We start from the raw sequence: 13246 nt of genomic DNA, 5'->3' as shown, positions 1-13246 counted from the left end.
AGTTTCACTGAGAACTCCGTGAGACCTATTATTTTATATATTTTAATCACAAACGTGCATTCTGAACACAGAGAGAATTTTTGATGCTTTTATGTTGTAAAAATCAGCGGGCCAAACAGAAGTATCTATCTCTTGACCTTTTTAGCTATGAAAGTGGAATCAGCACCATATCTTTGATAAATGAAATTTCTGCTTTGAATATTTAATATCAGGAGAGCTCTGCTCTGATAAAACTGGTTAGCACAGACTGCTATTTCTGTATGTTTGGCAAGGTCTTACAAATAAAACATGCTGCTGTAAAAATGAGCTTACTTCAGATAGGAAAATATTCTTCAGAGCTGAGAACCTTTGATAGTAGATCTTAACAATACGTGTGTTTCTTCATCCAGCACACTGGTAGATGGGGAGCCGCTGCAAACAACTGGCTCCTCAGCTCAGGAGTACGAGGTAACTCTGCTATTACCTTCCTGGGTAGCTGTTTTACTGACTCAAGAAACGACCGAGTAATTTATTTCTACATTACGAGCTTCTTTAAGGACTTTCCCTTTTCCAGCCAGAAGCAGACGCACAAGAAAGGAGGATAGAGGCACAAACAATTCAAGTGTTATGCTCTGGAAATCCACAGAACTTAGCAAAGACTGTTTTATTCTGTGACAAACAATTCTTGGATCCTAAGCTTCATGAGTCTGCGTGAGAATGTCTTTAGGTGACAGTGTAAGGGACAGAGTATTAAGGGGCTATTTGTTTTAATATTCTGTATTAGCCCATGTCCGTTTACAGGAAATTTAGGTTGCTAAAAAAAATCTACTCTGTAAAACATTCATCTTTACCATATCATTTCTATATGTGGATAAAGATTCCCATTGATTATACCCACAAAAATAAGAGATCGGTACCATAGGGAATATGGGAAGTGATCCACCAACACTGGCTAATGATCAGAGCTGGAAGAAGAGCAACCCATCTGGGGTATGACATCAAGTCTTTGGTCATATTCTCCCAAGACCAAATTTGATGCAAAAGAGGGACTCGCATAAAGCCAACAAAGCACTCTTGGAAGATACTTTCCCTATGTGAATGACAAGGTGTGCAGACTACACTGTCTACACAACAGCAAATTCATACACTCTTACCTTGGAGTGAGCTCTCCAACCCTGTTTAGGCACAGTCCACTGAAGTTCCTCTCCCAAAAATAAACTCAATGCACATTAGCGCATAGTTCAGATGCTTATAAACCAGTTTAGTACTTAAGAGCTAAACAGTCCAGTCTACAGCTTTTTAACAACATTTAACAGGCTGGTTACATGAATTGAGTATCATTGCAGTTCACAAGAAACACTTTTTTTTTTTCCATGGCCTTTTCTTCCTTTAACTTGGACCTGGCCTTTTCTAGTCAAAACTTCAGCCATATACGAAAGCGCTATTTGGCTCACCTAAATCTTTTCTGCGAAAGCAGGCCTTTAAAAGAAAGGGTATGCTTTTTAACTTAGAAAATTGAACTGTATTCAAGGAAGTTTTGTTTCACTTTTTTACTTTCATAAATGCAGCTAAAACATCTGGACAAAATCAAGCTGAGTAGAAGTTGGATACAATTTTGTACTATCACTCCAGGAGTGAGAGAATTCCCCAACTGAACTATAACAAAGCAGCAGAACTTCTTGAGGTGCTGGGTAATTGCAGGCCCTCCAAGGATTTCTAAACAGTCTAAGATGGAGAGTGGTGGGAACCAAAACACTTGGAAGACACTCCTGATACTGAGGGAAAACAAAGGAAACAAAGTGAACAAGCTGAGTTTGGACTCGGGAAGGTACTTGTTGAACCAAACTGAAAGCCATCAAGTATTTTGTCTTACATCTTAACAATAAAGGTGCAGTAATTTATGGCTCCAAGTTTTAACAGTTACAGATGTTTAAGCTGGCAAACTAACACAGAAACCATGCAATCACACACAAATACTAAATGCTGATTTGGCATATGTGAAATAAGTAGTAACACTTTAAGATAGGTCTGTGTAAAACTTTCTGAAATTGCTGACACATTTAGGTTCTCAAATGCAAACATTTCATAAGTTAGTATAAGGTTAAGTGCTTATGTAGCTCTCCCCAGAACGGTATTTCAGAAGTTGACAACCATTATGTAAATAAGAAAGGCATTAACATCACTCATAGAAAGAAGACAGAGACTCAGAGAGCTTAAAGGATTTGATCAAAGCCATGCAGTGCAAATAGTCATGTTGGAAAGTGAAACCAGCTATTTGAGGCTAAACCTTGCATCATGAGACCTTATTTTTCCTTCCTGCATTAAGTCCCACGGTTTCTTTGCTAAAGTTTTACGTGCGCTGGTGACAGCATTTTTCAGCTTAGTCACATTGCATTTGAAACATCCACCATTAAATACAGCTAGACACTGGGATTTTGACCTTGACCGTGTTACGTACACGCACTATTTAATAACCTCCTGTTTTATCCAAGAAGTGAATACACCCTGGTAGCAGGTGCTCCAGGCCTTTTGTAGACATGTGCCAAATCTTAAGCGTTAGCTAACATCCAAGGAGTCAAGACTTTTGTATCATAAATACTAATAAAGCGCTACTTTATTTTATGTAGACTGGCAGTCATTAACGTTTTGGCTGATAAACAGATTAGCAAAATTCTATGTCTTTTCTATTGTTTCCATACGAGAGAAGACAGAGTGCTTTATAATGGCCACTTTCTACTCTTCCCCCAAAGCCTCAAGCACAAGTGACTTTACCAATCCCACCCTACAGCGAGGAGACAAGCGGATGGAGTTCTTATCCTACATCCAAATCCAGATAAAACACAATCTGTTTTGATCATTTATTGATACAACTAGATTTTTTATTTTGCTATTTAAGTACCAAGACCTAGAGCAGCTAACATGAAATGAACCATCAAACAACTCCCCATTCCAGAAAAAAAAATCCGAGCAGGCTTGGCATAACCAGGGTTAAGTCAGTGCAAGGCACAATTGAGGAGACTGAGCTGGAAAATCAAATCAGAAGCAGTTCTCCTAGAGTAAAAATCAGTGTAAACATCTTCCCAAATCACACTGCTTGCCCCAGGTAAACCAGAATTAAAAATGAGTTATCCAAAAGAGTTCATTCAAAAGTATTTGAGCTGCCCCATACCAACAGAGGGTAACACCAACCAGATCATCCCCTCGGAACAGTCTTGGTAAAACTCTGCAGCGCCTGCGCAGACTTCTGCTCTGCACGGAAGAAGGGAAATTGCTAAAAGACGCAGGTTTCCCTTTTCCATGCTCCTTTGGAAGGTTCGTATTGTTTTCTTTAAGATGAGCAGATGCTCAAACAAACAGAAACGAATAAGACACCAACTTAGTGCAAAACCATAGCCTTTCCCAAGGCAGTCTGCAGGATGTGAATTTTGATCTATTTTAAATGCTGATAACAGCACTTCAAATTATCGATAAATGCATCTGAAATACACTATGGGAAAAAAAAAAAAAGGGGTTGAAGGTAACATCAGAACTCAGCGTGTTATTTACGTGTCCGACCGACACCTTAAGTCGTACGTGCAGAGCCAAAGCCAGCTCAACGCGAGCGGCTGGCCGCAAGGACAGGGCCTCGCGGCGGCTCTGCAGGACCAGCGCTCCCACCTGAGGCGCAGCCGCAGCCGCGTTTTGGTCTCGGATCCGTTTCTTTGTGCGAGCGTTTTTCACGCCGCCCGCCCGGGACGGGGTCCGGGACACGGCCGCAGGCCCGCAGGCGCCAACCGCTCCCTGCCCTCGAGCAGCCCCTCGGCGCCGCGGGCCCCCGTCAGCACGCCGCAGACCGCGCTCCCGGCCGGCCCTTTGTTCCGAAGCGCTGCGCTGACAGCGCCGAGCCCGGGGGCGGGCGGCCCGGCTGCGCCCCGGTGCCGCAGGTGCGGGCCGCCCCCAGCACCGCCGCCCCCCGGCGCGGCACCACCCGCCTCCCGCGCGCCCGCCTCGCAGTGCCGGGACCCCCCGGACGGGAGCTGCAGCCCGAGCCCAGGGCCGGCGGCGACAGGAGAGGAGAGGAGAGGAGCGGAGCGGAGCCGGAGCCGTGCCCGCGGCGGGAGCCGAGGAGGCGGCGGCGGCACGCCCCGCACCGCCCCGCACCGCCGGCGGCCGAACAAAGGCGGCGCCGCCCCCCGCCGCCGGCCGGGCCGGGCCGGGCCGGGCCCCACCTTGGAGAGCTGCCTGCGGAGGCTGAAGCGCTGCACCATGGTCCGCGCCGAGCGCCCCGGGGCGCGGGGCTGCGCCCAGCCCGGGCCGCGCCCCCCGCGGGCACCCGCCCCCGGCCCCGCCCCCCCGCGGGCACGCGCGCCCCGCCCGGCCCCGCCCGGCCCCGCCCGGCCCCGCCCGCAGAGCGCGGCCCGCCCCCGCCGGCCCCGCCGGGCGGCCCCGCAGCCCGCCCCCGGCCCTCCGAGGCCGCCGGAGCCGCGGCAGCTCGGGGCCGGCTCGGGGCCGGGAGGAGCCGGGGAAAGGGGGCCGGCTGCGGCGGACCCCCGGGGCTCTGTCCCCGCAGCCCGTTAGGAGCGCTACGAGCACCGCTTCCCTCGCCCCCCGCGGAGACGCGCGGCGGGGGCCGGGCGCGGCCGTCCAGCGCCTCGACCAGGGCGCCCTCGGGATCCTCGCTCGGCGCCCGCCGCACGCCCGGGGCGGTCACCGGGCCCCGCCGGGGCGCAGCGGCAGCGCGGCTCCCGGGGCTCGGGACCGGCAGCGAGGACCCGCCCGCCAGCCGCCCGCGCCGCTCAGACGCGGGGCTGGGGCTCGGGCACCCACCGGGGCGTTTGGAAGAGGAGGAGGGGAAAACGGAACCCACAAATACGGCGAAGGCCTCGAGCTGTCAGCAGTAAGTCAATTCCGCACAAAGCCCTGCCTCAGCATTCTCAGCCTCTTTGTAACTGCCTTCTGCCTCAGGCTTCGCTCGTCCCCTCCTACGCCTCCGGCTCGGAACGACGGCGCCCGACACCCGACCGGCCCCGGCGGCGCTCGCACCGCACCGCCAGCCCCTCGGGACCGTGCTCGTGGCAGCAACCTTCACACAACGATCCGCTGCAGCAGTAACGCAGTATTTAAAGGGAAAACACCAAGCACATTTGAACAAAAAAAGTAATGACACCTTAGAGTGTTAAAATTCTACAGAATAAAAGCCAGCAGGAATGTTTTCCTACTTCTTCTTTTATACACGTTACATAGATTTAAAGAGGGTTAAAAAAACATATTCCGTATCATCTACAATGGAAATATTTCCAGCGTATGAATCATATGATACCGAAAGAAACGGAGTCCATTCGTGATTTATGTGATCTGAGATGGTTTTCCAGCTGTGGACTTCCAGAGAACCTTGAGTTGAAGATCCTTTGATCTAAAGGAGAAAAAGATACTCCCCTCTGTGTTCTCAAACGCTCATATAGTCCCATGTTGCAGAGAGACCGTAGTTTCAATGGGAAGGAAACCCTGTCATGATGGCCAAAAGGAGCCCATGTCACGCTCCAGCTATAATAAATCAAGGGACCAGGATCCCATGGCATGGCATGACATACACCTGGCTGGAGGTAGTGGCACACAGCACTCATAAAAAACTACTCTTCACGGTATGCACTGGAGAAGTACACCACATTCCCGTGCATGGCTGCGTATTTATGCAGAAAAAGAGAGGTGACTTAGGCCAGCATTCTTGCCTTATTAAGAAAAAATATTTTTAGCCTATTTTTAAAGTCATCAAATGACTTGGAGGGCCGTGGGCCAGGAAGGGTTATGAGAAGGGTCAGTACAGTTCTCTACATAGAACTCGAAGGGAAAGTTAGAAAAAGATTAAACAGAGGTGTTTATTTTATAACTGTCATCCAACATTAACATCTGAAGATGCATATTTCAGCACTGGAAACCCCAGCTGTTACATAAGAGCATTATTTGGTTGCTCTGTCACTGTCAGTGGTAACTCAGAGGTTTCAAAACGCATAACTGTGTCTATATAGAGGAACTGTTCCCTGCCAGAACTTGAACTCCTTTTCAAAATGTTCACTTTTCCTGGAAATACACAGTATGTTACCCTGTTACCTGGTCTCAATTTTACAGTGATCCTTTAGAGCCAAGAGCAAAGGATACTGACAGGGCTCAAACACTAGAAAAACCTCCTCATGTTGGGGAAGCACATACCAGATGCTCAGGGGTCCTGCATCTAGCAGCTGCATCATTCTCCACTCTCAACATGGTCAGTAATTCTTGCTCTTCAGTTTGACTATACTCAGAAGCCTTGGGCACACCATTTAATGCTTGGTGTAGGAAATCTATACCACTTTGAACAGTCTCCATGTCTGGAAAACTGCCACACACTTACTGCTGGTAAAACCACCAGGTTTTTCAAGCATTCCCGTGACAATATCCACCCATTGCTGAAAATTGCCTGTCCAAAGAACTCTCTCCATCTCTTATGGTATATCCCTAGTACTTCTGTATTTCATCTGGGAGCCCAGCAACCAGTGGGACGGCATGTGAAGGAGATGCAGTTGAACATCTTGTAATACAGCATACGAGAGGAACTCCCTCCACAACTGCGTTAGAAGTAATCACCAGAAGCAGGCAGGGCAGGGCAGGCTGACCCATCCTGCCATTTCATCCGCTGCACCTAAACCTTCCTGTTTCCACGCTGTCCCACAGTAAGTGTGGGTGGTTTGGGGTAATCACACTCCCACCCTCAGGGAACGGTGTCAAAAGTCCCAAGTACTGTCCAGTACCTCCTCTGGCCATAGCTTTTGATGTACAGTGTCTCCAGTTTGTTAATGGACACCCAGATCTCTTTTCCCCATCAGGCTGCATGGCTTAGAGTCTGGACAAAATAAGGATATAGATAAGGGAAAGGAGCCAGCTGGCTGAAATTTAATCCACATCAGACAAGATTGGAATTGGTAGATTAGCAAAACTGATGATAGCAACACTCTCCTTTGCCTCTGTAACCAAGACCTCTCATTCAGCATTTCCAAACAGATTTTTGTGATCTACAGTCAACGAAAGTCTCCTACTCTTACACAGATAGAGATACATGCATGTTTTTTCATTAGTCTTCTTTCACCAGGATATCACAGGTTTCCTGTTTTTTTTTTTCCCCAGTTTAACCTTCCTATAGCAATTCATTTCTCTTTCAATAGATTAATTTGTGAATTCTTGTACGTCTGTTCAGGGACATGAAACTCTTTACCCATTCAGAATAACCTCTCATCATGCTAGCACTTCCAAAGCTGTTTATCATACATTACTTCCAAAGCCACAGAGTAATGAAGTAATGTAAAAAATCCTGAAATATCGAACCTCTGAACAGGTATTCTGAACAGCTTACCGCATCAGAATTCCTGGTGGCACATTCCCAGCAGCAGCCTATACCACCTCATTTATAACGTCTGAACCATTTCATGGTGGACAGTACTAGGGATCTTGGAGATACGGCTAAAGAAGTAATTCAGTAGTGTTGGAAACTCACTGATGCCTTCTGTGAAAATAGCAGCTTACTACATACAATTCTTACGTCTACGCAGTCTTCTGCCCAGGCCCTGACCCTGTTCTCCAAATGTGCAAAAATACTGTTACTGCATTCAGATGGAGAAAATTAAGATTTTAGTAAAAAGCCACCAAAATTGATTTTCAAATTTAAGTGAACTTGCCCTAATGAACAAGTGCCTCGGCCTGATATCCTTTCGCGAGGACATAAAGCACAATTAGAATGAGTTTATTTTTAGTACAAAATATCTCATAACCACTTTTCTTTTAAAAATGCTCAGTAACCCTTGATTTTTTTTCAATATGCCTCTCATTTAGATCATCTACAACTTTTTACTTGCACTCCAAATTCAGTTTTCAGTACTTTTTGTTGTTATTACCATTATGTAGGATGAGCAGAAATGTTATACCTGGAAGTCAGATCAATACTTTATAAACATCAACCTGCGCCATCCCTGGCGGTGCGCGAGGATGGGACCTGGATGGGGCTTTGGGCAGCCCGGTCTGGTGGGAGGTGTCCCTGCCCATGGCAGGGGTTGGAACCAGGTGGGCTTTGAGGTCCCTTCCGACCCCATCCATTCTATGGTTTTACGATTAAGTGATTAGGTAGATATCTTACTGACAGCCTTTACGGAAGGACCGGTTGGAGTAGCCAACACGAGAGAAATTTTCTTACAGCAGAAAGTTTGGAAGATAAGAATCTCATGTATTCAAACACGCACATTTTCAGGATGAACCCACTGTATTTATGTAGAATTCTAAACAAAATAAAGATACGTATACATGCTAAATTTGTTGCTGTCAGGCTATGGTTTTCTGCATGCAACAGGGCATAAATTGCTTTAGGAAAATAAAATTAGATTCAAGAAAGGTGTTTAAATAATTTTATTTTTAAAGCTAAACTCGTTTCATAATCATTTCTATTTAATAGTAAAACTAAATATTTTCTGAAAAGACAACTATCAACCATTGCATGCAAAATACACACTATTTCCAAAAGCTGATTTAATAGCGCAAATCAATTCACTTTCAGCATGAATGAAGTTTATATACAGATTTTCAGAAAAGTCATAGCTCCCTCTATTGAATAAAGCGATAAAGTGTTGATGCTATGCAAATATTCTCCACAGACACTGGGGGAACCTCATAAACAGTTTTTTTTAAAAATTATTATTTATTTTTAACATTCCACTCCTGTTTAAGAGGTAACATGAGGGATGACACCCTGCACAGAGGAGAAATTTTATCTGCATTCTACCAAATCATATTTTTTCCTATAAAAGCCCTTCACATATAATGGTCACTAAAATACTCTGATATAAAGATGTCATTCCCATCTAAAGAAAATCTCAACGCAAAAATAACCAAGTATACAGAAAATGTTAATGACTGAGCAAAAAACAGAAACCTACTACCCTTACACTTCGGTGCCTTGGCCATTAGGTGCTGCTTTTTCCATTACAATTTCTTTGCTTCACTCACAAAGTACAAAACTGCTAATCGAGGCTTCCTTGTCCACTTTATTGTGGGCTGTCTTACTTTGGCTACGACACATGTCCTGCACACATCCAGTACTGACAAAAACTGGGACATGTACATAAAATTGCTTGGATTTTTCTTTTTTTTTTTTTTTTTTAAATCTGGAAGTCAAAATCACTTCAAGTTAAAAGAAAAACTCCTGAGTTAAAAGAAAAACTCCCGAGTCCTGACTAAGTATCAACTTCACACTGAAACTGAACTGAGTTTAATTCCGTACTGCAAACCAGAAGTTCTTACTGTGAAGTTCAGGAACACTGTTGGCAATATACGTTATAAGCTCGTGCTGCAAAGCACAAGTAGGAATTAACCAGCTCTTGTGATCCACCTCTTCTGCAAGCAGATTACCGAACCCATCTTCCTGCAAAACTAGAAATCTAAAAGCCCAGAGAATGGATCTGAACTCTGTCAAGACGAAAATCAGCAACTCTGTCACAGCAGCAATCTGTCACAACTGGAGATCAACATGTCAAACTCTTCAGTTACCAATCCTTTCATAAAGAGATTTTCACAGTCAAGTTGCGACAGCATGCTCTAGACTCAGGCCTGGCCCTGGCACTGACATACAGCAGCTTCAGGAAAGAGTCACACACCTGTCTCAACTACATTTTTGCAAACATCTCTCTAAGCTCATGAGCTGACAATCCTTCCGCCTGCACACACCACCTTTTAAGGAAATGTTCACAGTTTATGGAAATGAGTGGAAAGTCATTCATTTTTTCCTGCTTTCTGTACTTCTCTCCTTTTCTTTTAGGGAATTTGGTATGCATTAAATCGAACTTTAGTTGCCAAACCATACAACTTACTAACAGTTTTATTTCTATAGCAATTACTACGGAGTAGAATTATACCATATCAGCAGTAGAATAAATCCAAGTCAGACTTTGCCCTTTAGACAAGGTAAGACTGAGGCCTATTATAACCTGGTGCCATGGAATAAATTGTAGTTTTCTTTTAAATGATGCTATAGTGCAAGTCCTATTTAACAGAGTAGTAAGTCTGTCTTCATAAATGCTTCACAGAATTTTGAGACATTTATACCTACTGTGGTCAGGTGTCTTTTCACAACTTTTTGATCCAAGACAGCTGAAAATATAAGGCACACCAAGATTTGGAGCCCATACCTCAGACCTTTTGAGGAATTTTACTAGACCTCAACTATACTAGCAAAAAATTTAAACAGACTGAAAAGGTCGGCTATTGCGTATCTGTAGTACACATGTAGCAAGCAGCTGAAATGGGTTCGTATCAGTACTTTACACAATTACACAAAACATAAATACATATCGGCACAGTTTATACGTATCATTGCAGACACTGTCTATCAGGCTCCCAGCTTAGACTCTGCCCACGTCCACAAAACTTATGTTACTATGGCTTTCGTAATGTGTTTGTGGAGTAAGAGTTTCACCAGGATGACATAACTGTGAGCTAAGAGTATGATAACATCTGTAATTACAGTTCCACTAAATTTCTTGTTGTGTAGACATGCCTTGCAAAGAGCACTTTTCCCTTTTTTTTTTTTGCACCCTGGACTGTCAAGAGCAAGGAGCTTCCCTGGCATCTGTGGATGCAGGCTTCTGGACTGCTAGGGGAAGGAAAGTCTCCCTAACTCAAAAACGTCAGTGGACCTTAAAAAACAAAAAGAAAAAACAAAAACGCCTAGGCATAAGAATCGTGTCTACAATTCTCAGCTGAAAAAAAAAACAAAACCTATCTTTTCACAAATCGGACATAGAAAAGTACTGGAAGTTGGAAATGGAAGAAAAAATAGTCAGGATTGGAAAACTTCAAAATTAAGAGCATATACAGCAAAAAAGTTGCAAAAGATAGGTTTGAAAGGAATCTTTAGAACTCTGAGGATCTACAGCTTTCCTCCGTGACTCCAAGAGGAAAATCATGAAGAAAACTACAGATAGCTGCCACTTTTCAAAATTACAGACAACATTCATAAATAACCCTGTAACACTGTGCAGTATAGGCAAAAGTCACTGTACGTAGTCAGTCAGGATGTACACAGAGCTGCACACCAATGAAGAAAGAGAAAGGTGTGTGTGAAAGCATACATATGAAAAAGTCCCCAGAGTGTATCCTAGGGTGAAGATGAAGAAACTACTGACCTGAACATCAAATACCTAGTGGCAAAGGGCTCCAGATGTTGCCATCTCGATGCAATACCCACTGCCAGAATGAGACTGCCAACTGTAGGACCCAGAGGAGCAATGAAGGGGGAGCACAACCCAAGGAGAAGGGTTATAAACTAGGAAATGCATATACAACAATTGTAACAGCGTTTTTTTTTCCTGTGAGAAATCTGGACTAATAATGATTAAACTCTTAAGATCTCAATTATACTAGAATTAAATTCTTGGCTGTCCTAGCGTATTAGTAAGTTTCCTCTTCGCCCGTAAACAAGACTTCGAGTGTAACACCACTGGCGCTTCACAAAGGTTACTGTTACCAGGCAGGGAAATGCAGCGCCTGGTACCGCGCGGTCTCTTAAAGCAAGTACGCAACTGAAGAGCCATTTCTGAGCTTGTGAAACAACCCTCAGCCTGCTCTTGGCCTATCGCTCTGCAATTAAGCCATTACAGTGACCTGTTGGTATCTTATCTTGTTGTGAGACGCAACAAAAATGCAAGCCTACCCCTGAAAAAAGCCTCAGTATTGACTTGTGGCTTTTCAGCTGGGGAAGGAGGAAAAAAGCAGCCGCTGTCACGGGCTCGGGCTGCATTAGTCACGCTTTCATATGCTGCACACAGCTGTTGAATCAGATCTTCCAGAAGCCCAGACCTGTACCTCCAGGTGTTTGCAGTACTAGTTTTAAGAGAGAGAATAAATTACTAAGGAAGTAATATCTTATGTACTATTTCCAGAAGGGCTTGTGACTAACCTCATCCATTTATATGACAAATATTATTTTCATTATAAAAGCAGTGCTTCAGGGGAAAGCAACAGAATGTTTCACTCAGGATCCGTTATGATAAAATTCCAAAAACGTTTACCACCTACACATGTTGAATGAGAGCAAACATTAAGTATGATGTTAAGAAGACTGCTTATTATTTTGGGAAATGGACTAAGTCATCTTTTACACATCTCAGACATTGTTAATAGCCACAGTAACTTTTCCACACAGCTTTAATGACATTAAAAATGCAATCTTCCGCCTTTTAAAAGGCGGTTGTCCCAGGAACATTGCATTGCATTTAGGACAAATGAGTTTGTGAAAAAGGTTTCTGGCAGACAAATAAATCACTGCTTTAAAAGACTATTTACAGTCAGAGAGAAAGTGTTCATGCAGTCTCCTACACCTCTGCTACGTACACGGAAGTGGTGGCTCAGCTGAATATGCTACCTTGTTTACATTAACACAATTCATAAATCAGCACCAGTACTTGAAAAGGGTCATTAGAAAGTAACTAAGAAAAGCGACCTTACTGTTAGTAGGTTTTCATTTGACACTCACAAGGTCAATACTATCACTGGAAAACATTGAGGAGCCTACAAACTAAGGACTGGGAATTGCTATTGCAGAAGCACATGCAGACATTTTTATTTATTTTTAAATATGGATAGTAACAGAATATAGATTTAAGTTGATAAACAATATCTAAAGATATTTGAAATATTTACAAAAACTGATTACCAAAACAGAAAACAGGATGAGGACACAAAGTTCCACGAGAACACAGCAGAACTAAGTGAATGGTGCCTTGGAGAGCTGCCATATGCGTATCTCACTGAAGGAATGCAAATTAAAGTGCTGGCACGAGCACTGACAACCTTTGAAGTTGCTGTTTTCAGGGTTTACTTCATTTTATATCTTCAGCAACTCCTCTCAAGCAAAACTGTTAAGAAGTTCAGTGATCTTAATACCTAATAACCAGCAGTCGTAGCTCTGTATCACAGAGTCCCAGAGGAGGTGGGCAGGGACCTCTGGGTACCTCTGGTCCTCCCCTGCCACAGCAAGGCCACCCTGAGCAGGGTGCCCAGGCCCTCGTCCAGGGGGCTTCTGAAGATCTCCAAAGAGGGAGAGCCCACAGCTTCTCTGGGTGACCTGACCCACTGCTCCATCACCCACACCGGGAAAAAGTCTTTCCTGATGTTCAGAGGGATTCTCCTGAGCTCCAGTCTGTGCCGACTGCCTCTTGTCCTGGTGCCGGGCACCACTGAGAAGAGCCTGGCTGTCATCCTTGCGCCCTGCCTT

The 13246-nt window shown here is 44.6% G+C and overlaps 2 protein-coding genes across 17 annotated transcripts in view; one reads left to right on the top strand and one right to left on the bottom strand.

Annotated features, from left to right (window-relative positions):
* The window catches only part of RBSN (rabenosyn, RAB effector), a 187625-nt gene that overhangs the window by 76361 nt on the left and 98018 nt on the right, over window positions 1-13246 (top strand). The window lies entirely within an intron of this gene.
* The window catches only part of TMCC1 (transmembrane and coiled-coil domain family 1), a 152916-nt gene that overhangs the window by 56462 nt on the left and 83208 nt on the right, over window positions 1-13246 (bottom strand). Inside the window, exon 1 of one of the 14 annotated variants that reach the window (XM_080605508.1) lies at window positions 4188-4288. The exons of the other annotated variants lie outside the window; for them this stretch is intronic. Within the exon in view, the coding sequence (XP_080461634.1) occupies window positions 4188-4226 (39 nt within the window). The 5' untranslated portion in view covers window positions 4227-4288. Of the gene's footprint in view, window positions 1-4187; window positions 4289-13246 lie in introns of those variants that run through there. 14 annotated transcript variants of the gene reach the window in all.

This window comes from Anser brachyrhynchus (genome assembly GCF_964034855.1).
Source record: "Anser brachyrhynchus genome assembly, chromosome: 10".
NCBI classification, from domain to species: domain Eukaryota; kingdom Metazoa; phylum Chordata; class Aves; order Anseriformes; family Anatidae; genus Anser; species Anser brachyrhynchus.
Note: the sequence above shows the minus strand (reverse complement) of the source record. Positions and strands in the feature narration are given on the sequence as shown.